We start from the raw sequence: 27,857 nt of genomic DNA, 5'->3' as shown, positions 1-27,857 counted from the left end.
GTGGAAATTATAGAGAACTTTTTCTAGATACTTTTCAGATGAAAGAGAGACAGAGAGTGGAAATTGTAGAGAACTTTTTCGGGATACTTTTCTGATGAGAGAGAGAGAGAGAGAGAGAGAGAGAGAGAGAGAGAGAGAGAGAGAGAGAGAGAGAGAGAGAGAGAGAGGGTGGGGGGGTGAATTTGTAGAGAACTTTTTCTGGATACTTTTCTGATCAAAGAGAGAGAGAGAGGAAATTGTAGAAAACTTTTTCTAGATACTTTTCTAATGAGAGAGAGAGAGAGAGAGAGAGAGAGAGAGAGAGAGAGAGAGAGAGAGAGAGAGAGAGAGAGAGAGAGAGGAATTTGTAGAGACCTATTTCTAGATACTTTTCTGATGAGAGAGAGAGAGAGAGAGGAAATTGTAGAGAATTTTTTCTGGATTCTTTTCTGATTAGAGAGAGAGAGAGAAAGGGAGAGGGTGGGGGGGAGTGGAAATTGTAGAGAACTTTTTCTAGATACTTTTCTGATGAGAGAGAGAGAGAGAGAGAGAGAGAGAGAGAGAGAGAGAGAGAGAGAGAGAGAGAGAGAGAGAGAGAGAGAGAGAGAGAAGGAGAGGGTGGGGGGAAATTGTAGAAAACTTTTCCTAGATACTTTCCTGATGAGAGAGAGAGAAAGAGAGAGAGAGAGGAAATTGTAGAGAACTTTTTCTGGATACTTTTCTGAAGAGAGAGAGAGAGAGAGAGAGAGAGAGAGAGAGAGAGAGAGAGAGAGAGAGAGAGAGAGAGAGAGAGGGTGGGGGGGGAGTGGAAATTGTAGAGAACTTTTCTAGATGCTTTTCTGATGAGAGAGAGAGGAAATTGTAGAGAATTTTTTCTGGATACTTTTCTGATGAGAGAGAGTGGAAATTGCAGAAAACTTTTTCTAGATACTTTTCTGATGAGAGAGAGAGAGAGAGAGAGAGAGAGAGAGAGAGAGAGAGAGAGAGAGAGAGAGAGAGAGGAATTTGTAGAGAACTTTTTTTAGACACTTTCCTGATCAGAGAGACCTTACAGACCTTACAGTTCGTTCGGGTTACCCCAGGTCCCTCAGTGTGGCACCTCTGATGTCTACCAGAGAATTGCTAATGCACCTTCCGGTATATTTTGCGTCTTCCAATCTTGGATGGTCTGGGATGCATCTTAGATATTTGTCGAGCTTATTCTTAAACACATCTACGCTCACTCCTGATATGTTCCTCAGATGAGCTGGTAGCGCATTGAATAGACGCTGCATTATCGATGCTGGTGCGTGGTGGATTAATGTCCTGTGTGCTTTCCTTAGTTTTCATGATATGGTTTTGGGCACTATTAATCTACCTCTGCTTGCTCTTTCTGATATTTTTAGCTGCATGATGTTTTCGGTAATTCCTTCTATCTATTTCCATGCCTGGATTATCATGTAGCGTTCTCTTCTTCTTTCGAGACTATAATATATATTTAAAAATTGTAGTCTTTCCCAGTAGTCAAGGTCCTTAACTTCTATTCTAGCTGTAAAGGTCCTTTTGGTAGTGAGAGAGAGAGAGAGAGAGAGAGAGAGAGAGAGAGAGAGAGAGAGAGAGAGAGAGAGAGAGAATTTGTAGAGAACTTTTTCTGGATACTTTTCTGGTGAGAGAGAGAGAGAGAGAGAGAGAGAGAGGAATTTGTAGATAACTTTTTCTGGATACTTTTCTGGTGAGAGAGAGAGAGAGAGAGAGGGGGGAATTTGTAGGAACTTTTTCTGGATACTTTTCTGATGAGAGAGAGAGAGAGAGAGAGAGAGAGAGAGAGAGAGAGAGAGAGAGAGAGAGAGAGAGAAGGGGGTAATTTGTAGGAACTTTTTCTGGATACTTTTCTGATAGAGAGAGAGAGAGAGAGAGTGAGAGGGGTAATTTGTAGGGAACTTTTTCTGGATACTTTTCTGATGAGAGAGAGAGAGAGAGAGGGGGAAATTGTGGAGAACTTTTTATTGATAGTTTTATGAAGAGAGAGAGAGACAGAGAGAGAGGAAAGTGTGGAGAATTTTTTCTGGATACTTTTCTGATGATAGAGAGAGTGTGGACGCCGGAATTTGTAGAGAACTTTTCCTGGATACTTTTCTGATGAGAGAGGGAGAGAGAGGAAATTGTAGAGAACTTTTTATGGATACTTTCATGAAGAGGGAGAGAGAGAGAGAGAGAGCAAATTTTAGAGAACTTTTTAAGATACTTTTATGAAGAGAGAGAGAGAGAGAGGAAAGTATAGAGAATTTTTTCTGGATTCTTTTTTGATGAGAGAGAGGAAATTGTAGGGAACTTTTCCTAGATACTTTTCTGATGGTAGAGAGAGAGAGAGAGAGAGAGAGAGAGAGAGAGAGAGAGAGAGAGAGAGAGAGAGAGAGAGAAGTATTTGTAGAGAACTTTTCTAGATACTTTTCTGATGAGAGAGAGAGAGAGAGAGAGAGAGAGAGAGAGAGAGAGAGAGAGAGAGAGAGAGAGAGAGAGAGAGAGAGAGAGAGAGAGAGAGAGAGGAATTTGTGGAGAACTTTTTCTGGATACTTTTCTGATTAGAGAGAGAGCGAGAGAGGAATTTGTAGAGAACTTTTTCTAGATACTTTTTAGATCAGAGAGAGAGAGAGAGGGCCGGGGGGAATTTGTAGAGAACTTTTTCTGGATACTTTTCTAATATGAGAAGGAGAGTTACGAGGAGTTACAAGGATTAGGATGTCTCAGTGACTTATTAGTCTATCTGAGGAGACACCATGTGCTCACTTATCTCTAGGAGCAGGTTTTTCTGTTCATTCACAGCGTTGTAATGATTTTGTCTAGCTTTCTTCTAAACCCTTCCACACTGTTGCTGTTCACATCTGGTGGCAGTTTAGTTCCATGTGCCACATCTTTTATGTAAAGAAGTTCCCACAATGAGATGTGTTGTATCTCTTCAGTTCTAGTTTCCATCCATCATTTTTTGTCTGGTTTTCGTTTAATATGAAGAGGTTACTGTTTACTTTTGTTATGCCAATATTTTGAATGTTTCTATTAGTTGTCCTCGCAATCGTCGTGTTTCTAAGTCATACATGTTCAGGCTCTCTAGTCGTCTTTGGTAACCTATTTGCCTGATGGATGGAATTAGCTTTGTGGCTCTTGCTTGTACCCTTTCTAATCTATATATGTCATTTCTTAGTGTTGGTGACCAAAACTGTACTACATATTCAAGATGAGGTCTAACTATTTACGCGTAGAGCTGCAGCACCGTTTCCTTGTTTCTGTATTTGAACTGCCTCTTTATGTATCCCACTAGTTTCTGTGCCTTCTTTTTAGCTTTTATGAACTGTTTTGTGGATTTTAAGTCCTTGGTAACAGTGACTCCAAGGTCCTCTTCTTGCTCTACACTGTTGATGTCATTCCCAAGCAGCATGTAGTTGGCATGAGGGTTGCTTGTTCCTATTTGTAACACTTTACACTTATCTAAGTTAAAAAGCATTTGCCATCTTTTTTACCACTCCCCTACTTTCCTGAGATCATTTCTTAAACTTTCCACTGTATCTGGGTCTGCTGCATTTACACCTAGTTTGGTGTCATCTGCAAATTTGGCTATCCTACTAGTTAAGCCTACATCAATGTCATTAATGTAAATCAAAAACAAGAGCGGGCCAAGGACAGAACCCTGAGGAACTCCGCTTGTCACATCTGCCCATTTTGATTCTTCACCGTTTATTACGACTCTCTGTTTTCTGTTAGTTAGCCAGTCTTCGATCTAGTTTGCTATTTCTCCTACAATTCCTAAAGCTCTAACTTTTGTCATTAGTTTCTTATGTGGAACTTTGTCAAAGGTCTTTTGGAAATCTAAGTAGAGTAAATACCAAGCATATTATGAAAAAAAACTCCAAGAGGTTTGATATGCAGGATCTATTTTGTCTGAAGCCGTGTTGACTGTTTAACAACAGGTTGTTTCTATTAATGTAATCCACAATTTGATCTGCAATTATGGACTCAAAAATCTTACAAGGGGCTGATGTTAGACAGATTGGTCTATAATTTCCTGGCTGTTCTCTTGGACCTTTTTTGTAAACTGGGGGCACATTACCTAGTTTCCATCCTTCTGGTGCTTTTCGTTGTTCTGCACTTTTTCTGTAGAGTTTAAATAGGTGAGGAACTATCTCCTCTTTTAACTCTTTAATTTCTCTTGGATGAATCCCATCCGGGCCAGGAGATCTGAACTTGTTTAGTTTTTCTATTTTGTTTTTAATGTCTTATGTAAATATTATTTTGTCAAGCGGTTCTTCCCCTTCTTATTTAATAGCTGGTTCAGGGATTGAGGTAGTGTCTTCAATTGTGAAAACACTAGTGGAAAACTTATTCAATAACTCTGCTTTTTTCCAAGTCTAAGTTCACTAGGTTTCCTCTATTGTCTCTTAAGGGATCCATTCTATTTTTTATTGGCTTCCTACTATTACCATGTGCAAAGAATTCTTTTGTGTTTTCCTTGCAAACTAATGGAACTCTCTTATCCTCGCTTATCTTTGCATTTCTTACTAATTTGTTTACTATTCTACAGAGTTCCTTATGCCTGCCTGCCTCCTCTAGTGTTGGGTGTGGATTCACTGATTTGTGCAATCTGTCTTTCTCTTATTTTATTTTTAATTTCTCTGTTGAACCACTTTGGCTGAGGGTTGCCGTTTGTTAGTATTTGCTTTAATGGTATACATCTGGAGCGTTTTTCTGTGTACTCTTCTAGAAAGGCTTCCCAGCACTTATCTATGTTTGTGTTCTTGTCGTAATCTAGATTTTTAACATACTCCTTTAGTTTTTTAGGTCTCCTCGGCGGTAGTCTAATCTCTTTAGTACCTTATTCTCTTTTTTATGGTAAATATTAATATGAAATGTAATGATTTTATGGTCACTTTTGCCTAGATTTGCACCTACTGAAAAGTCAGACACTAGGTTATCTTCTGTTGATAGGACGATGTCTAGTATGTTGTTTCCTTTAGTAGGTTTGCCAACCCATTGGTGGAGGAATTCATTTTTGATACATTCTAAAAGTCTTTCCTTCTAAGTTTGATGTAGAGGTCATAGTTTCCCAGTGTACTGCTGCATTGAAATCTTCCACTATTATGCAGAGTTTGTTGTTTATTTCTTATCCTACTAGTGCATACAGCATCTCGTCGGACATCTGTGGTCGGTGGGGAGGTCTGTACACTAGTATTAGAGTAAGCTACTTCCCTGGACTGCTGATGTTGGTGCCAATTACTTCTTGCGTGGTTGTTATTTTACACTCTATTGGACTGAGCTGGCCCTTAACATATAACTTAAGGCCTCCAACTTTTTTTTATTGTGTCTATCTTTTTTGAAAAATTTATATCCTGCTATTTGGTACTCTCCTACAGAGTCTCTTGCTGCCTCTTGTATCCATGTTTCTGTGATACCTATTATGCCCAATTCTTCACTTGCTATCAATGCTTTGAAGAGATCTACTTTATTCCGAATAGATTGTGCATTAAACTGCGCCATTCTGGGGGACTTTTCTATCTTCTCTTTTGTCCTCGGTGGCTTTATTCGTTCCCCTTATTTTCACTGTTTCCCTCAGTACTATTACTAACCAAATTTTGGGAGCTTTCCGACTTCTTCCCTTGAATGTTCACTTCACTGGGGTGTTTCAAGAGGTTTTCGTTAAGAAGGTTTCCTAGTAATTTTTCTCCTTCCAAATTCAAGTGTGTTCCATCTCTTATATAGTTTTTTATTCCATACAAATCAGTCCAGAAGTTTAAAAACCTAACGCCTTTTTCTTGGCATATTCGCTCCAGTCTATCATTGATTCTAATTGCCTTACAGTGGTTCTAGGCAAAAGTCCCACAAGAATGCTGTTACCGGTTTTCTCCCGGATGTTTTCTAATTCCTCAGGTTGGTTACAAGACCTTCTGTCCGGCCAGTTCTTCCATCTTTTAGAAATAAGCGTTTCGTTTCCTCCTCCCTGTACTATGATTGCACTTTTTCTGCTTTTCACTTTGATTTTCTTCACTGCCTCTGTTATCTTCTTTGCTCCTACCTGGGTAAGAATTAACTTTTCTCGTATTTTTATTTTTGCTCACAAAATTTGACGCCTGATCTTTTACCGACGAGTCTCCAATTAAGGTTGTTCCTTCTAATTCTGAGAGCACAGCAAATCTATTTGATGTATTTATTCCTTTAGGGTGACAATTATGTTTTCTGGCTTCTATCACTCTTCTGCCAATAGCTCTCTTGAATTCATCATTTTTTATTATAAGTTTCTTTCTTTGTACCTTGTCTGGTGCTTGTTTCTGTTTCATTTCTTGTTCTGGTCTTAACTAACTGTTTTCTGATCTCCACTATGCTCTTTCCGTTTTCTATTATGTCATTGTTCAATTCCTGTTTCTCTCTCCTAAGGTCTGTCACTCCTCTTCTTAGGTCTCCAATTTCTTTTCCTTCCTGTCTTCTCTTCTTTTATCCTTTATCAGCTCCTTTAGTTCCTTTGATATTTCTTCTACTTCCCTTCTGAGCTTAGCCATCTCCTGTTCTTGTTGACAGGAGAGACAGACACTGAGACTACCTAGCTTTGATGCGCATGCCTCTTTGTAGTCTACGCACCACTTATTAACCTTGCATTTTGCACATGCTGTAATTTCAATTTTTCTTCGGTCATCTCTACTTGTGTTTTGATTTCAATATTTCTATCTGAGCTTTAATTCAATATCCTTTCTAATGTGACCAGTTGAAAAGAAAAAAAGGGGGCTGGTTCAGTACTCCCACAGTCCCTGCATCCGCTTATCCATGGACAGTTTCCATAGTTCGTCGCCAGGATACCTTTTTTTTTCGCTGCCACACTAACATACGGTCTCCCTGTTGTTAAACGACCCCAAACGTGTCGCAGCTCCCAACTGACCAACACAATTTGCCAAAGTAAATGATTTTTAGCCAGGAGTGAACATCAGCATCCCTTAAATTACTAAACATCCAGCAGCCAGAATCATATTACCTGGCTACTTCTACTCCAACCAAGAAAATCCCCAAGGAATGGCCTCAGTGGCCACACCAGCAGACCCCACGGGTAGGAAGTTCCACAATCAGTGGCACAGAAGCTCGTCTGGGGTTTTAAGTTGGCTAGGACTCAAACAAGGCACAAAAGCTCCGCAACTCCAGAGCAGTTTAGCCTTCACCCACGGGGTAGTGGTTGCAGGGGTGGTCATTCACTACACGAAGGAGTGAGCTTAACGGGGCACAATAGCAACGCTCCGTTTCTGCATCCCCAGTTGCCCTAGGATTCCTCCAACTCTTGGTCTTTGGAACCTGCAAGCATCTTCCCTGCTGCGTTATTTAAAGAAGTTCCAAAGCCTCTGTTCTGACGTATGAGGTAGCTGTCAGCTCCTTACTCTAATTTTATGTACAGTATGTATATATATGTATGTATATATATATATATATATATATATATATATATATATATATATATATATATATATATGTGTGTGTGTGTGTGTGTGTGTGTGTACAAACATATACATACACAGACACGTATGTATGTATATATATATATATATATATATATATATATATATATATATATATATATATATATATATATATATATATATATTCATTTTTTTATTTAGATGTAAGAGGAGGAAATCCTCGCAGTTGCAAGATGAAATAAATCAGTGAGAGAGTGGGATGGCAAGGTGGTAGAAAGACGGTTTGAACGGATGTAAAGTAGAGGGTTTAAAAGAGGTCGCAGCTCGGGGCTGAAGGGACGCTGCAAAACCCCTAACTACTGCCTACTATGCACCGCAGAAGGTACACTGCAAGCATTACCTCCCCTAGAGAGAGAGAGAGAGAGAGAGAGGAAATTGTAGAGAACTTTTTCAGGACACTTTTCTGATGAGAGAGAGAGAGAGAGAGAGAGAGAATAACTTTTTAAGAATACTTTTCTGGTGAGAGAGAGAGAGAGAGAGAGAGAGAGAGAGAGAGGGGGTGGGGAATCGACAAGAACTTTTTCAGGAGACTTTTCTGATGAAGAGGAATCTCCTTCCGTAACATCAAGAGAATTTAGCGAGCAATTTTCTACGCTTATTGCAGATAGCATCTCCTTTCTAAAAAGTGTTTGTTTTGAACTCGCTGGCTAATCAACATGCCGTTACGTAACCCATTTTATACACAGGATATATTCTCATTCACATAAACTTCTATGGTACAACATTCAAGGAGGAGAATTGGGAAGAATGGCGGTACTGTTATTCAATGAGAAGTTTCAATATAGGAAATCTTATACTAAATTCTGGGCAATTCCATTCTCTGTATGAACATGAAGTCCTTAGGTCCTAATGGGCAACTGTCTCTATAAGGATGTCGACTGCCAGTTTTTATCCGAAACTCAGAAACTCGATGACCCCATGACAGCAGTAATGATGAAAGTCAATATTTTAATTAAGAAAATAGTATCGTTATTGCCTCCAAGGATCTCAAGTTACGACAACGTCCCTTCAGTATGATGAAAAGAAAAAATCTTATTTGAATAGAGTGGTGGAATTGATATAATAGAAGAAATAAGGATCATTTGCGGTTTCATCATGTATTTGCGGTTGTTTTTTATTTATTTTTTTTTTTTTTTGCCTATTTTCTTAATTTATTGATTATGTCTCCGTAACGGAGAAGGTGAATTTAACAAGTTTATAAAATTTTTCCTTCTCTTCAGCACTTCTTTATATGTAATTGTAATAGCCACCGGATGTCAGAATTACTTCATATTTCTTGCATTTGGATCTAATGCTTTGTAGTGACAGGCGTATCCAAAAAGTGTGAAGAATTCAAGAAGTTGAGAGTGCATTGTGGCCATTACAATTGCATACGTATCTGGTAATAAGTGATCAGCTGATTCTGTATATACTTCTTTATATGGTTAATTTTTTTTTATCTTATTTAATATACTTTGCATTTCTTGTAATTTATAACTTCCCCAGCTCCATCATTGTAATTCACCCACACCCCACCCCCGACTCCCTACCCTCATAGAAACCCATTTGGATATTATCAGTGTGGAGGAATGGGATTCGTGACTTACTGTATCTTTCTCTCCTATATAGGGACCTTGTAGTGACCTCATAATATTTTTATTATTATTATTATTATTATTATTATTATTATTATTATTATTATTATTATTATTATTATTATTAGTTGACCAACCCGGCGCTGCCCGAGAAAACTCTTAATAACAGTATACTTGTAGAGGGAGGGGAAAGGGAAAGGGAAAGGGGAGGGCAAGGGAAGGGGAAGGGAGGAAGAAGAGAGAGGGGCGAAGGGGTTTGTGTTGACGGTCTGACTGACAGTTCTACTTTTTCCATGCGAACGTTCACCCTCTAACAGTCGTGGGTGACCTGACAGGTATTACTGTGGTGACTGTCCCTTTTATCCAGATATTACTGTGCTGTCTGTCCATTTTATTCAGGTATTACTGTGATGATTGTCCATTTTATCCAGAAATTAGTGCAGTGACCGTCCCTTTTATCTAGGTATAACTGTGGTGACTGGCCCTTTTATCCAGGCATTGCTGTGCTGTCTGACACCTTTAACCGGGCATTACTGTACTGTCTGCCCCCTTTAACCAGGTATTACTGTGCTCTGTCCCCTTTATCCAGGTATTACTGTGGTGACTGTCCCTTTTATCCAGATATTACTGTGGTGACTGTCACTTTTATCCAGGTATTACTGTGGTGACTGTCCCTTTTATCCAGGTATTACTGTGCTGTCTGTCCCTTTTATCCAGGTATTACTGTGGTGACCGTCCCTTTTATCCATGTATTACTGTGGTGACTGTCCCTTTTATCCGGGTATTACTGTGGTGACTGTCTCTTTCATCCAGGTATTACTGTGCTGTCTGTCACCTTTATCCAGGTATTTTCTGTGGTGATTGTCCCTTTTATACAGATATTACTGTGCTATATGTCCCTTTTATCCAGGTATTATTGTGGTGACTGAAAAGCACTTTCAATAATATATTTCCATGGTTTCGAGTACTTGAAATGAGGTATGATAAACCCGTAGAAGTTATTCACCGCATAAGTCACAAAGGTTAGGGAGAATAGGGATGGGAAAGGGGCAAGGGGAAGGGGGTACAGGTTTGAAACCTACCCTATTATCTGAGTTGGTTCCAATGATGGCCACGTGTCAAATTTTGTCTAGATCGGTCAAGCGTTTCGGATTTCTATAGCGCACAGTTACAAACTTACATACAAACTAGCATACAAACATTCACTTTTATATATAAGATTATTGTTCAGAAGATGAGCCCTATTCATATGGAACCAGCCCACAGAGTCGTTGACTTGAAGTTCAAGCTTCCAAAGAACAAGATGTTCATTTGGAAGAGGTAACAAAAGGCAGCAGGAAATACAGAAAGAAGAGATCAGTTATGGGAAAAAAAATAAAGTAACAAATTGATAAATAGATAGATGAAAATATAAGTAAATTATGAAATGCAAGAATAATTGCTATAGGGTAGTAATGCATTGCATCTTCACTTGAACTTTTGAGGTTCCAGTTGCACAACATCCTCAGGGAGGCTGTTCCACAGTCCAACGGTGTGAGGAATAAAGGACCTCTGTAGCTGAGAGGTTCGACAGCGAGGCACATTTACTCCATATTGGTGCTGCTGTTCAGCAAATGTGGTCGCTATCATATGGAATATAGTTCTGATTTCACGCATCACTTTATCGACACTTTAGCTGAATGAATTATAAATTAAAATGAAGCAAGGATTTCGTGCCTTCTTAAGCGAACAACAATTAGGGCACAACGATTTACCATTGTTAGAGGAATAAGACGTGCGAAGTAAAAGGAATACCATCTGATCCAGGGGGAAGCGATAAACGCTCCTCTTAAAAATTGGCCGGCTGTAGACATAAGGGGAAACATGTTTATACAGAGCGATACCTTGAAATATTTTTATAACAAAAAAGTTACAAAAATATTTCCGTTTTTCCGACGGGCATTAATCCTAAGAGCTAATTTGCCCAAAACTAAGATAAACTTATAAAAAGAAGTAATACCTGATGAGGGTAACACGTGCCAGATCGCTTCAATAAACATAGTAATTCCAAGACAGCTAGGATTCTTTTTTTTTATCATAATCTAGGAAAGAGACTTCAAAATGCGAACCAAACATTATTAATAGCATCTACCTGCGAAGCATCGCGCAGATAAAGATCGGCTGTTAATGAGAAGACTGGCATTTAACCAAGACCTCCGTGAGATTAAGGGGTCGCATTAATTAGCTCTGGATATAAACAGATTATCGCGGAAATTCAAATGTTTTCTTTACAAGTTCCCCGAAAGACGGGGTTGGTTGAAATACGCGCCGACATCTGAAGGTGGTCCTCCCGTGCATTTGGGTGAGAGAAATGGCGTTTTGTGGAAGTCAGGAAGGGCTTGAGGGGACTCCGATATTTTGTTTTTCTTTTCTTTTCTTTTCTTTTCTTTTCTCCCTCTGTCGTGATAGTGATCGTCACGTGGTCCCGGTGGGAGGGGTGGGGGTGGAGGGAGGGGAGGGGTGACTGGTAGCCTCCGAAATATCTGATTAATGGAGGCCGAGATAACGTCAGAATTAGGGGTAACTGATCCGGTGAGATTTAAAAGGGATGGCAGAAGCTGATATGATTTTATCTGATGTGGCACCTTTGGTCGACCAAGATTATTTATTCATTTATTTATTTATTTATTTATTTATTTATTTATTTATTTATTTATTATTACTAGTTTTAGTATTTGTTGTTGTTGTTTTTGCTGCTATATTTCTCAATGAACTTCAGTATGCAGTGTTGATTTACTGTCACCCATTCGCTTGTGCGACATACGTTCATAAAGTGTAAATTAACTAAAATACAATTAAACTAATAAAATGTTATGAGAACGAGATTTGCCTGGGATACTGTATCACATGTAGGTTTCAAGTTTAGTAATATCATATTCATATTTTAAATACAAGAAGGTATCAAATACATTCAAAATACTATTCTGCGTATTCTAGCCACAGAAATAAACAAGTTAAAAATGCGCCGAAGTTTCTTAGGCGCAATCGAGTTTTCTTTACAGCGTATAATGCTGTATGAAACCCTCAGCCACGGCCCATGAAACTCAGCCGGCCGTGGTGGCCTGTGTTATTGCGGTGCCAGACGATCGATCATGGCTAACTTTAACCTTAAATACAATAAAAACTACTGAGGCTAGAGGGCCGCAATTTGGTGTGTTTGATGATTGGAGGCGGGATGATCAACACCAATTTGCAACCCTCCAGCCTCAGCAGCTTTTAAGATCTGAGGGCAGACAGAAAAAGTGCGGACGGACAGGCAAAGCCATCTGAATAGTTTTCTTTTACAGAAAACTAAAAGATGTACTTTTCGACCTAAGCCCTTCTTAATAAAAACAATTTTTCACCTCAGAAATTCTTCTTTATTCGCCATCTGTAACGGCCAATCGTGATGTCTTTTATGCTAAATTATAACAACAATTCACGTTATCCAACTGTCAATTGCATTCCTTAATGAGCATTTCGAGTCCGGGGTGTTCATATACCAAGTTGCGATTTTAATCAGCGGGTGGGCAAACGGGACTGACGAAATAATCAAACCGCTCATTGAGGTTCGCAAGATGCTTCTCTTTGGCAAATCAGTTATCACTCACGGAGCTAATGTACGAGAAGTAGGTGATTAATATTAATATGCTCCTAGATCTCATTGAGGCAGATTAGATAACGAAAACCACACCGGACTTCGTATTATTTCAGAAGTTTAGATACGACATGAATCGTCATCCCTCCGACCTTGCTCATGACTTATAGGGGGACTAGCTGGTACTCCTCTCTCTCTCTCTCTCTCTCTCTCTCTCTCTCTCTCTCTCTCTCTCTCTCTCTCTCTCTCTCTTTTGTCTTGTACTTGAATACATGTTGAAAGCATACATTGAAAGGTTTCGTCTACTTACGTAACAGCCTACCTCTGTAAACTCATCCTCTGTCCCTACAGATGGTTTTTCTGTCGCAACAAAAGCATAGGCAGTGCCTGTAGATGGTGACTATATTCTGTATGATAAATTGATAAGAAGCCCATAAAAATCACACTAATCGGCTAACCGATAATAAAACAGTATACATTACTAGTAGGATCAATAAGAACACTAGTCAGATTGCCAGCAAAAGTTTTCCATATTCTCCTTTCTTCTGCATTTTTACCAGTAGCATGCCCCGTAAATGGGTTGGGTAGTGCCTCCAGTGTATGTCATACGGTACACTGTAGGCATTACTTAAGGTTCTTTGCAGCGTCCCTTCGGCCCGTAGCTGCAACCCCCTTCCTCCATCCCTTTTACTGTGTCTCCGTTCATAATCTCTTTCTTCCACCTTGCTTTCCCCCTCTCCTAACAATTGATTCACAGCGCAACTGCGAGGTTTCCCTCATATTCCACCTTTCAAACCTTTATACGTTCAATTTCTCTTTCAGCCTAAATTCCATGTACTATTTTATTCCATTCTTACCGTAGCATGACTCTTAGTTACTCTCTGTTTACCGTATTGGTCTCCAGGCTTCTTCTTTGATATAACACCAAGGCAGAGGTTTATTACTAAGCTAAAACTAACGTTCTCGGACCTGATATAAAAGATTGTGTTTAATAAGGCTACTTAGTGTGCCTGTGACATCAAGAATTACGTCAAAATTTAAATCATTTTCAGCTGTTTCGTACACATCATTATCCGGTGCATCCTGTGCTTAAAGTTGTTTCTGTGCACATCATTAGTGCATCCTTTGCTTAAAGTTGTTTTGTACACATAATTATCTAGAGCATCCTGTGCTTAAGGTTTTTTTGTACACATCATTAGTGCATCCTGTGATTAAAGTTGTTTCGCACACATCATTATCTAGAGCATCCTGTGCTTAAAGTTGTTTTGTACACATTATTATCTGGTGCATCCTGTGCTGAAAGTTGTTTTGTACACATCATTAGTGCATCCTTTGCTTAAAGTTGTTTTGTACACATTTACTAGTGCATGCTATGATTAAAATAGTTTTGTACACATCATTATCTGGTGCATCCTGTGCTTAAAGTTGTTTTGTACATATCATTATCTAGCGCTTCGTGTGCTTAAAGTTGTTTTGTACATCTCATTATCTGGTGCATCCTGTGCCTAAAGTTGTTTTGTACACATCATTAGTGCATCCTTTGCTTAAAGTTGTTTTGTACACATTTACTAGTGCATGCTATGATTAAAATAGTTTTGTACACATCATTATCTGGTGCATCCTGTGCTTAAAGTTCTTTTGTACATATCATTATCTAGCGTATCCTGTGCTTAAAATTGTTTTGTACACATCATTATCTAGTGCATCCTGTGCTTAAAGCTGTTTTTCACACATCATTAGTGCATCCTATGATTAAAGTTGTTTTGTACACATCATTAACTAGTACATCCTGTGCTTAAAGTTGTTTTTGTACACATCACTATCTAGTGCATTCTGTGCTTAAAATTGTTTTGTACACATCATTATCTAGTGCATCCTGTACTTAAAATTGTTTTGTGCACTTCATTATTTAGTGCATCCTGTACTTAAAATTGTTTTGTACACATAATTATCTAGCGCATCTTGTACTAAAATTGTTTTGTACATATCATTATTTAGTGCATCTTGTGCTCAAATTTGTTTTGTACTTATTATCCAGTGCATCCTATGCTTAAAATTGTTTTGTACAGATCATTATCTGGTGCATCCTTTCCTTAAAATTGCTTTGTACACATCATTATCTAGCACATCCTGTATTAAAATTGTTTTGTACACATTATCTAGTGCATCCTGTGCTTAAAGTTATTTTTTACACATCATTAATGCATCCTGTGCTTAAAGGTGTTTTGTACATATAATTATCTGGCGCATCTTGTGCTTAAAGTTGTTTTGTACATATCATTATCTAGTGCAATCTGTGCTTAAAATTGTTTTTTTACAAATCATTATCTGGTGCATCCTGTTCCTAAAGTTGTTTTGTACGCCTCATTATCTGGTGCATCATGTACTTAAAATTGTTTTGTAGACATCATTATCTAGCGCATCCTCTACTTAAAATTGTTTTGTACATATTATTATCTGTTGCATCCTGTGCTAAAAGTTGCTTTGTACACATCATTAGTGCATCTTGTGCTTAAAGTTGTTTTGTACACATAATTATCTAGTGCATCCTGTGCTTAAAGTTGTTTTGTACACATCATTAGTGCATTGTGCTTAAAGTTGTTTTGTACATATGATTGTCTAGTACATCTTGTGCTTCAAGTTGTTTTGTGTACATCATTAGTGCATCCTGTGCTTAAAGTTGTTTTTTACACATCATTATCTAGCGCATCTTGTGCTTAAAGATTTTTTGTACATATCATTATCCAGTGCATCCTATTCTTAAAATTGTTTGTATGTATCATTATCTGGTGCATTCGTTGCTTAAAGTTGTTGTGAACATGTCACTATCTGGTGCATCCTATCATTATCTAGTGCATCCTGTGCTTAAAGTTGTTTGTACATACCATTATCTGGTGCATTCTTTGCTTAAAGTTGTTTTGAACATATCATTATCTGGTGCATCCTATCATTATCTGGTGCATCCTGTGCTTAAAGTTGTTTGTACATATCATTATCTGGTGCATCCTGTTCCTAAAGTTGCTTTGTGCATATCATTATCTAGTGCATCCTGTACTTAAAATTGTTTTGTACTCATAATTATCTAGTGCATCCTGTGCCTAAATTTGTTTTGTGTGCATCATTATCTAGTGCGTCCTTTGCTTAAAGTTGTTTTTTACATATCGTGCATCCTGTGCTTAAAGTTGTTTTTTACATATCATTATCAAGTGCATCCTGTGCTTAAAGTTGTTGTGTACACAGCATTATCTATTGCATCCTGTGCTTAAAATTGTTTTGTATAAGTCATTATCTGGTGCATCCTTTGCTTAAAGCTGTTTTGTACACCTCATTATCTAGTGCATCCTGTGCTTATACGTGTTTTGTACACATCATTATCTAGCGCATCCTGTACTTAAAATTGTTTTGTGCACATCATTATTTAGTGCATCCTGTGCTTAAAGTTGTTTTGTACACATAATTATCTACTGCATCTTGTACTTAAAGTTGTATTGTACATATCATTGTCTGGTGCATCCTGTGCTTAAAATTGTTTTGTACATATCATTATCTAGTGCATCCTGTACTTAAAATTGTTTTATACACATATTTTATCCAGTGCATCCTCTACTTAAAATTGTTTTCTACACATCATTATCTGGTGCACCCTGTGCTTAAAGTTGTTTTGTACATATCATTATCTAGTGCATCCTGTGCTTAAAATTGTTTTGTACACATATTTTATCCAGTGCATCCTCTACTTAAAATTGTTTTCTACACATCATTATCTGGTGCATCCTGTGCTGAAAGTTTTTTTTTTTACATATCATTATCTAGTGCATCCTCTACTTAAAATTGTTTTGTACACATCATTATCTAACGCATCCTGTGCTTAAAATTGTTTTGTACACATCATTATCTTGTGCATCCTTTGATAAAGTTGTTTTGTAAACTTCATTTGTGCATCCTTTGATAAAGTTGTTTTGTAAACTTCATTTGTGCATCCTTTGCTTAAAGTTTTTTTGTACACATCATTATCTAGTGCATCCTGTGCTTAAAGTTGTTTTGTACGCATCATTATTTAGTGCTTCCTATACTTAAAATTTTTTTTTACACACTATTATCTGGTGCATCCTGTGCTTAAATTTGTTTTGTACACGTCATTATCTAGTGGAATCCTGTGTTTAAAGTTGTTTATGTACACATCATTAGTGCATCCTTTGCTTAAAGTTGTTTTGTACACATAATTATCTAGTGCATCCTGTGCTTAAAATTGTTTTGTACACATTATTATCTTGTGCATCCCGTGCTTAAAGTTGTTTTGTACATATCATTATCTAGTGCATCCTGTGCTTAAATTTGTTTTGTACACATCATTATCTAGTACATCCTGTGCTTAAATTTGTTTTGTACACATCATTATGTAGTGCATCCTGTGCTTAAAGTTGTTTTGTACACATCATTATCTAGTGCATCCTGTGCTTAAAGTTGTTTGTACACATCATTAGTGCATCCTGTGCTTAAAGTTGTTTTGTACATATCATTGTCTAGTACATCCTGTGCTTAAAGTATTTTGTGTACATCATTAGTGCATCCTGTGCTTAAAGTTGTTTTTTACACATCATTATCTAGTGCATCCTGTGCTTAAAGTTTATTTGTACACATCATTATCTAGTGCATCCTGTGCTTAAAGTTGTTTTGTACACATCATTAGTTATCATGTGCTTAAAGTTGTTTTGTACATATCAGTATCTTGTGCATCCTGTGCTTAAAGTTGTTTTGTACATATCAGTATCTTGTGCATCCTGTGCTTAAAGTTGTTTTGTACATATCAATATCTGGTGCATCCTGTTCCTAAAGTTGTTTTGTACACATCATAATGTAGCGCATCGTATGTTAATAAATAATTTAGATAAAACATTAGTAAAGGAAAAATGGTCCTTTGTCTTGGCTCCGTGCTATAAATGATGACAATTATAGTGTGATAAATGACGCTAATTATCACCTGTTTAGTAATTGAAACTGATTCTTAATTTCTACATATAGTGTCCCCATACCTTCATAAATATTGGTAATAAATGGCTGCCATAAATAGCGGTGAGCTATATATCTTTTGAAAGACATTTTATCAGTTTTGCTTGGTGTTAATGTTTTCCTATAACTTCAGCTCGTCGTTGCCTTGCATAAAACTAAATTTACACTGACCTATTAGAGAAATCTATTAAAGCAGGTTCTCTATAGAGAATGATAAGATTATTATTTTACATATGTTTTCATAAGCAGTAAATATATAGCATTAGGCAGCTAGTCATCATATTTTTGAATGGTGTAAGAGAATCATAAATACATTATTTTTGCGAATATTTGCTTTCAGCACAGTTTGCAGGAATTTTTGTTCTTGGCCAGCTTCATGTCATCATTTTGCCCTTTTGTTTTGTTACTTTGCTCTATTTTGATCATTCTGCAGTAAATTAAAACTATTCAACTTTAAAATTACACTAAAATAAGTACCGTAGCGTGAAAGCTAACTTTACACAGATCGACCAAAGAGAAATATTGCTAAATTTAAATGTGGTGACGGAAAGTTGTCTGCGCCACACTCAGACTGGTATTTACCGAAAAACAAATAAATTAATTAATGAGTACAGATTCCATTTTGTATAAGTGGGTATTCGTCAGCAAATTGCAATACTGCAAACTGTATTTTCATTTTATATGTGCCATACTCAGTAAGAACTCAAGCAAAACTTGATAATGATCCATGTGTCAGGAGACTGTAATGTACCTTGCACGCTTTGTTGGTTCTCAAATGGTCTATGACTTGAAAATTTAAATTTACTCTAAAGATACATTTGCGACAGCGAACACCTCAGATTAAGTCAGAAATGCCCTCTGGAGGAGGTGCCACCTACTTGACAAAGAACAGTGAGCGAAATGCATTATGGGTAACGATCATCATCATTTTCATCTTCTTCATCATCAGCATTAAAAGAAAATATGCCAGATTAATCTCAGTGCCTCTTTTGGGCTGAAGTATTCATCCCTCTGTATTCTGACGTAATTTAATTTACTATTTATAGTTCCAGCCATCTGACTGATTCATCCCTCCCGCACAGTGATCTAAATAGAAGCTTGTTCCACTTTTGTACCAATAAAGACGTCTAAAACGGTTTCAAGGCTGTGAATACAGGTGCGATTTCAGAATAGCCATATTTGAAGCGGTTTCTTTTGTACGGCTTAACATTGACGTGAATCTCTCTCTCTCTCTCTCTCTAAAGGTGCATGAATACCTGATATCTAGCCAATAATCTCACTATTTTTGCATCATTTTGACAAAAAACACAAAGTTCTACGAACGTACACAAACACTCACTGAGACCCCGATGAGATCACCCAGACCAGAGCTTTACCTATCTCTGCCTACCGCCTGTCTTAATTATATTTTAAAAAATCTGTCCAAATGCAGACCTGGTGTTGCCCTGAAGTTATTTTGGCTTTCGGCGGTAAATCTCATTAAGAAATTTAAGAGAAGGCTGGCAGTAAAAAATAGAACGTCTGTTGGGCCTCCCATTCATTTTGCCAATTATTAAAATGCATCTGTGACATTTAACTATGTCGATTTAAAATGGACCTTGAATATATACGCCAGAGCCGCTTCATATTAATTTCTGTTTTTTTGCGATTTTCATTCCTGATAGCAGATATTGTTGAAATATTACGTTATATATGTATGTATGTATGTATATATATACATATATGTGTGTGTCTGTTTATATATATATATATATATATATATATATATATATGTGTGTGTGTGTGTGTGTGTGTGTGTGTGGGTGGGTCTGTGTTTGTGTGTGTGTATGTAAGTACGTAAACATGTATATTCCGAGGGTATCCTTTTACGTACTGTATATACGTGTAGTTCAGAATTAAGATACGTTGCATTAACTTACATATTAAAAATCTTCTCAATTTTCCTATATAGTCTCATCGCTTCTGCCCTTAGCTTTAAAAAAGGAGAGCCATAAACACTAATGCATTAGCTGGATCTTCTTGAGTTTATGAGTTTTACGTTTAAGTTAACACCAGAAGGGAGACTAGTATAAGGAAACAAGAAAAATCCTCACCTCAAGGCTATTATAATACTGTGTGTGTGTGTGTGTGCGCGTGTGTATGTATGTATATATATATATATATATATATATATATATATATATATATATATATATATATATATATATACACATATACATACGTTTATATATATATATATATATACACATACTATATATATACATATACATACGTTTTATATATATATATATATATATATATATATATATATATATATATATATATATATATATATATATTCCAATAGAATGTTCATCAAATAGTAGTCACATCCTATTATGGTTAACATTTTATTACAATGTATATATATATATATATATATACTGTATATATATATACAGTATATATGTGTGTGTATGTATATATATGTATGTATATATATGTGTGTAAATATATGTACACACACATTGCAATACAGTGTTAACCATAATAGGATGTGACTGCTATTTAGGCAAACATTCTACTGGAATATGTATATAAATACATACGTACATATATATATATATATATATATATATATATATATATATATATATATATATCATATAGATATATTGACGGATAGATAGATAGATAGATAGATTGATAGATAGATAGATAGATAAAAACTGAACACCACTACTGAATCAGAGATGAAACCCTCATACAGGAAACTTCCACAACATCTGGTGCTTCTGGTACCTACACAGAATTGCATCATCAGCACTGTCCCCAACTCCCCCCACTTTCCCTTCCTCCCCACCCACAAGACAACGCCACTCACCTCTTGCTTCCAGGATAATAAAGACTGTCAATTCCAACACTTCTGCCACCACAATTACTTGGCACTATTTTGGGGGGGAGGAAGGGCTCCCCCTCCTTCCTCCCTTCTCGTAGAAGTTCAGTCTCTTGTGCTTTACTCTCTCCAAGTGACCCAACCACCTCATGGAACTCTTTTCTCCAGTGCTGTATGTCTTTCAATACCTTTGTTATGCCTCCAAAATTTATCAACTCTCTTTGCTTCACATGTACTACGTAAACACCTGATATCAACTAGGATTAACAGAGTATACCGGGTTAGTCCGTTCCGGTGATACTGCGCATCTTTGTGACGTGGTCTGGCTGCGTGGAAGCTTTCCATAACAGAAAACCTGGAACACAAGGATAGAAGGGTCGCCATGGCATATGTTTGTCCACGCGCACAGACATTCTCTCTCTCTCTCTCTCTCTCTCTCTCTCTCTCTCTCTCTCTCTCTCTCTCTCTCTCTCTCTCTCTCTGTAACGACCTCAGATGCGTGACGCCCCGTTAATCTCCAGTTACTGCTGAGCTAAAGAATGTGAATAACCCTCCATACGTCTTTTTATTACCATTGGGCTGATCCAGTAGGCCTACCAGTGTTAATCCGAATCAGATGTGTCTCCCAAGGTAAAACTCTGGGTTAAGAGAGATCCCTTGTTCTTCACTCTGATAAAGTCAATACTAACAGATGCCTTTTCTTTGTCTTAACTTCGACCAAAAGCAGCCAGAGACATCATGCTCGAGATTGTCATTATTTTGGTCAGAGGCTGCTGACTTCGTACGCTGTTAATCCTGATATAAACAACGATCACCCAATACCTTTTCGACAATATCACATCAAGTCCGGACGAGGGGTTGGCCAGGTTCTGTAAACTACGAGCAGTAGGTGGTATAGTGCAGTGGTATTATTATGTTCCATATTCCATTATGTTTTATTATCGGTTCATTATAAACTTGAGTATTTATATCAGTTATATATATATATATATATATATATATATATATATATATATATATATATATATATATATATATATATATATATATATATATATATATGTATATATATAATGTACATATACGTTTATTTATAAATATACTACCGGACCAACCTGGCGCTGCCCGGGAAAACTGAATAACAGTTTAAGTGTAAGGGGAGGGAAAAGGGAAAGGGATAGTGAGGGGAGGGAAGGAGGAAGGGTTTGTGTTGTCAGTCTGACTGACATTTCTACTATTTTCATGCGTTCACCCTTCGAACAGTCGTGGGTGAACTGACAGTTATTGCTGCGGTGACTGTTCCTTTTATCCAGAAATTACTGTGGTGATTGTCCCTTTTATCTAGGTAGTACTATGCTGTGTGTCCCCTTTAACCTGGTGTTACTGTGTTGTCTGTCCCTTTTATCCAGGTATTACTGTAGTAACTGTCCTTTTAGCCAGGTATTACTGTGGTGACTGTCCCCCTTAACCAGGTATTACTGTGCTGACTCTCCCCTTTAACCAGGTATTACTGTTCTGTCTGTCCCTTTTAACCAGGTATTACTGTAGTAACTGTCCTTTTAGCCAGGTATTACTGTGGTGACTGTCCCCTTAACCAGGTATTACTGTGCTGACTCTCCCCCTTTAACCAGGTATTACTGTTCTGTCTGTCCCTTTTAGCCAGGTATTACTGTAGTAACTGTCCTTTTAGCCAGGTATTACTGTGGTGACTGTCCCCCTTAACCAGGTATTACTGTGCTGACTCTCCCCTTTAACCAGGTATTACTGTTCTGTCTGTCCCTTTTAGCCAGGTATTACTGTAGTAACTGTCCTTTTAGCCAGGTATTACTGTGGTGACTGTCCCCCTTAACCAGGTATTACTGTGCTGACTCTCCCCTTTAACCAGGTATTACTGTTCTGTCTGTCCCTTTTAACCAGGTATTACTGTAGTAACTGTCCTTTTAGCCAGGTATTACTGTAGTAACTGTCCTTTTAGCCAGGTATTACTGTGGTGACTGTCCCCCTTAACCAGGTATTACTGTGCTGTCTCTCCCCTTTAACCAGGTATTACTGTTCTGTCTGTCCCTTTTATCCAGGTATTACTGTAGTGACTGTCCCTTTTTATCCAGATATTACTTTGGTGACTGTCCCTTTTATCCAGATATTACTGTGGTGACTGTCCATTTTATCAGTTCCTCATTGGATGGGTCAATATCGTAATTGGCTAGCACTCTCCTGGGGCTGTGTTCGATTCTCCAGCCGCCCAATGAAGAATTAGAGGAATTTATTTCTGGTGATAGAAATTCATTTCTAGGTATAACGTGGTTCGGATTCCACAATAAGCTGTAGGTCCCGTTGCTAGGTAACAGTTGGTTCTTAGCCACGCAAAATAAATCTAATCCTTCGGGCCAGCCCTAGGAGAGCTGTTAATCAGCTCAGTGGTCTGGTTAAACTAAGTTATACTTATCCAGATATTACTCTGGTGACTACCCATTTTATCCAAATATTACTGTGCTGTCTGTCCCTTTTATCCAGGTATTACTGTGGTGACTGTTCCTTTTATCATGATATTACAGTGGTGATTGTCCATTTTATCCAGATATCACTATGCTGTCTGTCCCTTTCATCGAGGTATTACTGTGGTGACTGTCGCTTTTATCCAGGTATTACTATGGTGACTCTCCCTTTTATCCAGATATTACTGTGCAGTCTGTCGATTTTATCCAGGTGGTAACTGTCCCTTTTAGCCAGGTATTACTGTGGTGACTGTTCCTTTTATCCAGATATTACTCTGGTGACTGTCCATTTTATCGCGGTATTACTGTGGTGGCTGAAAAGCATTTTCAATAATATATTTCTATGGTCTCGGGTACATGAAATGAGGTATGATAAATCCATTGAGTTTATTTACCACGTAATTTACAAAGGGAAGGGGAAGGGGAAGTGGGTACGGGTTTGAACCTATCCTATTATCGAAGTTGTTTCAATTGATGCCCAGATCCGTCAAGCAGTTCGGAAATCTATAGCGCACAAACATACAAACTTTCATTTTTACATATAAGATTTATAAATACATACATACACTATACGTGTCCCGTATTCATTTTCATCTCTAGACCATTCCTTAAGAGTTATGACACCACGAACAATGAAGTCCATTCCGGTATTTCCTCTCAACTCTTATTTATTTTATTAATTTATTTTTTAGTTTCCTGTTTCATTTTGTTACGACGTTAATAATCCAGATGTTGTAACGCCAGTTTTAGTAGCCATTAATCAGTCAATTTTACCTAAAAAAAAAATACGAACGTTTCAAGTGCATTCTAGTATTTTCTGCCATCTACTAAACAAAGGCTACGATAGTTTTGTTGCAGTATCGCTATGATACATAAATCTTCAGCCATTTACATCGTTATTATCCGTGGCAAGTGAGAGCATTAAGAAAAGAAAATATAACTTCTCCAATAGGAAACTTCAGAAGCTGTTTAATGCTGTGCTCACAGACTTACTATCTAATCTACAGAGAGAGAGAGAGAGAGGGAGAGAGAATCCTAACTGCCAGCATTCCTTATACATGTTTTGTTGCTGTTTGTTAAGTGCGTTGTTGAGATCGTTAGGAACATCTCTGAATGTATTTTCGGGAATACCGTATTCCATGTGGATCTTTCCCCACTCCCTTCCCGCTTTCCCCCTCCCAACCCCACAGGGTTCTTCAAATCACTTCATGCACTTTATTACAAAGCTATTTCCTGTACTTCTCGGAAATGTGAGAAGCAATATTCGGGGAGCTGGGAGTTAAGATCATGTCTCCCTTTACTTAGCTTGCTTTCCTGATATGTATATGTATATATATATATATATATATATATATATATATATATATATATATATATATATATATATATATATATATATATATATGAAACTGATGAACACATGAGCACGTGTTTCACAGAAATAAATTTCTGATTCACATCGGGATCGAACACCAATCTCACAAATGAAAAACCAGGGTACTGTGTAGGTCAGTTGACAGCGCCCTGGCATTTCATTTGAGAGACCACTATTTATATGTATACTGTATGTATGTATATATATATATATATATATATATATATATATATGTGTGTGTGTGTGTGTGTGTGTGTGCGTGCACTGGTGTAAATAGGAATTTGTGTACATGCTCACGACACACGATCTCTTGCAATGTTTAGAAAATCTCGCAGGTAGAAGAATATGACCTGGACATCTCATAATTCAGCACTGACCTTTGGATTTAGAACATCATCAACACGTGTCCAGGCAGAGCTTTCCGTTCCTGTTCTAGATAGAATTTTCTAGAAGCCTTGGGTCCGGTTTTAATCGGATTTCAGGGCGTGTTAAATGGAAGTTTTTATTAGTTTATGCGTTGTGGAATTTGCTAAGTGCGAAGGGCTCTTGTGAAGAGTTATTCATTCCTTTGTGAAAAGTCAGAGCAGTTAGACGCATTGGAATGCTCCGGAATTGGGATTCCCTTTTTGCTGAAAGTGTGAGTATTGGACTTTGGAAATTACTAACCTTTTACAAGTGTTAACAGAGACATGATTATCGTTTTAATGATTTATCTTTTATGTCATTCTTATTAGTGCTTTGACATGTGTTCATGGTGTTGTGATAGTATCAATACCTTTTTGATTTTGTTGTTAATGAGGGGTATTTCTTCCTTGGCAGATGTTTCAGTGGAGCCATGGGTAGGCTGGGATAGTCATGCACATGCACAGACATGAATGTATCGTAGCCATTACGGGAAGTGGTCATTATGAAGGAACTGTGACTAAGGACAAAATTACAATGGAGACTATGGGGTAGGGAGTGAAATGGGGAAGAATCCCATTTATAATTTTGGTGTTCGCTAAGATGATCTGTTGGGGAAGATATTCATTTATCATTTACATTCTTTTTGGTGCTTTTAGCATTTTCCTTATTTACTAAGTTTTTAACTTGTTATAAGTTAGCTTCAGAGAATAAACTATTTTTCGTAGGATAGGCTTTGATTTCCACACATTAGAATTATGAACAGGAGTCAGAGAGAGAGAGAGAGAGAGAGAGAGATCTCGAAGGCCGTTACAGTTGGGCTGCCAATCGCCTGCAATTTTTTCGAAGATAGGTGCAAATCAAAGCTGTATGGTTTTTTCCATACAACATATATATATATATATATATATATATATATATATATATATATATATATATATATATATATATATATATATATATATATATATATATATATATATATATGTGTGTACACACATATATATATACACATAAACAATCGGTTAAATTTCGATTGCAGTACTACAGTGTTATTCTTTTCTGTGAGACGTGATAAACATTTACAGAATTGTCACGTTGTCATTGATTTAGTGAAAAGTACCTGTTTTATAGACTTTGATTTATTTAATTTGATGAAAACCTGGGTTGGCTGAATCATCAGTTTATCATTTGCATCTATATTTTTCTTTACTAAAGAATAATTATCTTAAGATATAAAATGAAGTACAGTACACACAGACAGACAGAAATAAGTAATCGGATGAAATGTCAACATCCAAGAGAGGGTAATAAAAAAGGCATTATAATTTCCTAAATAAGAAAACATTTCAAGCCCTGACTGGGTCCCGTACAATACGGGAAAGAAACTTTCGGATTTTCTTAGAACATTGTTTCGTTTCCTGACGCTGCCGGTACGAAGAAAGAGTAAGGACACGCTTCATAGTACTGCTCGCAATCTCTCGAGTTCTTGCCTTGCAATTCTGCTTGTGTATATTCTGCCAGTCTTTCCTCGTTCACGTGTCTTCGACTGGGGCTGGAAAAGTAGGTAGAGAGTTTATATATATATATATATATATATATATATATATATATATATATATATATATATATATATATATATATATATATATATATATATATATATATAAATTTCTGACTCACGTCAGGATCGAACCCAGGTCTTTTATGGCTAAGTGGATAGCGCCCTTGCCTTCCACCTGAAAGACCTGGGTTCGATCCCGACGTGAGTCAGAAGTTTATTTCTGTTCCACACGTGATTGTGTGTTGATTATTTCTATATTTATATATATATAAACACCCACACATATACATATATTTATATATCAAATATAAGGGAGCCCATAGAAACGCCAAATTTTGGAAAATAAAGTGGTATTTATATCAGAAGATCCATCTGTCAGCAATTAAGTCACTCCATTAAACAGTTTCTCTTTAATCTTCTTAATCGCTGGTTGGAGGAAGGTTTTATCTGTAATATCTGAATGCCACCACCTCTTGAAAAATTCATGGCGTTTCGTTTTTTAGTCAAAGCTGATTCCACCATCTGGCTTTTGAACCGACATTTTCTGCTGTAAATTATATGAGACATATTCCAGTTTATTCCGTGGTTGTGATCATTTATGTGGTTAAAAATAGCAGAGTTCTGTTGTCTGTACCCAACTGAACGTTTATTCTGTAGAAATCTTTGGGGGAGTGATTTGCCTGTGAAGCCAATATAAGATTAGCCAGGGTCAAGGCAAGGGATTTCGTAAACTCCTGTGTCTTTGGAGACTGGTTTTTGTTAGACGTTAATCAGGGATTTGGCTAAGGCAAAAGCAGAAGGGTTAGATTCCCAAGTGTCTGTGTCTACGTCTTGGAAACTCTAACCCTATTGCTTTTACCTACCCAAATACCTTAGCCAAATCCCTGATTAACATCCAACAAAAACCAGTCCCCAAAGACACAGGAGTTTACGAAATCCCTTACCTTGACTGTGACCAATCTTATATCGGCTTCACAGGCAAATCACTCTCCCAAAGATTAATACAGCTTACACATTCAATTAGGTAGGACAACAGAGCTCAGCTATTTTTAACCACATAAATAACCATATCCACAGAAAATAAACTAGAATATGTCTCGTATAATTTATAGCAGTAATTGTCGGTTCAAAAGCCACATGGTGGAATCAGTTTTGATTAAACAAAGAAACACCATGAATCTTTCAAGAGGTGCGTGGGATGCAGATATTCTAGATAAAAATCTTCCTCCAACCATCGATTAAGAAGATTAAAGAGAAACTGTCAACTGGAGTGACCTAACAGCTGACAAATGGATCTTCTGATATAAATACCGCTTTTGTGTAACTTTTTCTCATTCACTATTTGCCTGAGGAGAGAGACAGTTTGGTCTCTGAAATATAGCCTTTATTTTCCATATTTTGGCATTTCTATGGGCTCCCTTATATTTGATAGAATTCTGTTTTAACAGAAAATATTTCACAACTATATATATATATATATATATAT

The 27,857-nt window shown here is 37.2% G+C and overlaps 2 protein-coding genes across 6 annotated transcripts in view; one reads left to right on the top strand and one right to left on the bottom strand.

Moving 5' to 3' along the window:
* Positions 1-27,857, top strand: part of LOC136847102 (AH receptor-interacting protein-like) — a 756,409-nt gene that overhangs the window by 557,642 nt on the left and 170,910 nt on the right. The gene's annotated exons all lie outside the window — the stretch shown is intronic.
* Positions 25,975-27,857, bottom strand: part of LOC136847486 (uncharacterized) — a 72,852-nt gene continuing 70,969 nt past the window's right edge. The window contains exon 12 of the mRNA XM_067119229.1: positions 25,975-26,362. Within this exon, the coding sequence (XP_066975330.1) occupies positions 26,209-26,362 (154 nt within the window). The 3' untranslated portion in view covers positions 25,975-26,208. The remainder of the gene's footprint in view (positions 26,363-27,857) is intronic.

Source organism: Macrobrachium rosenbergii, chromosome 16, assembly GCF_040412425.1.
Source record: "Macrobrachium rosenbergii isolate ZJJX-2024 chromosome 16, ASM4041242v1, whole genome shotgun sequence".
Lineage (NCBI taxonomy): Eukaryota > Metazoa > Arthropoda > Malacostraca > Decapoda > Palaemonidae > Macrobrachium > Macrobrachium rosenbergii.
Note: the sequence above shows the minus strand (reverse complement) of the source record. Positions and strands in the feature narration are given on the sequence as shown.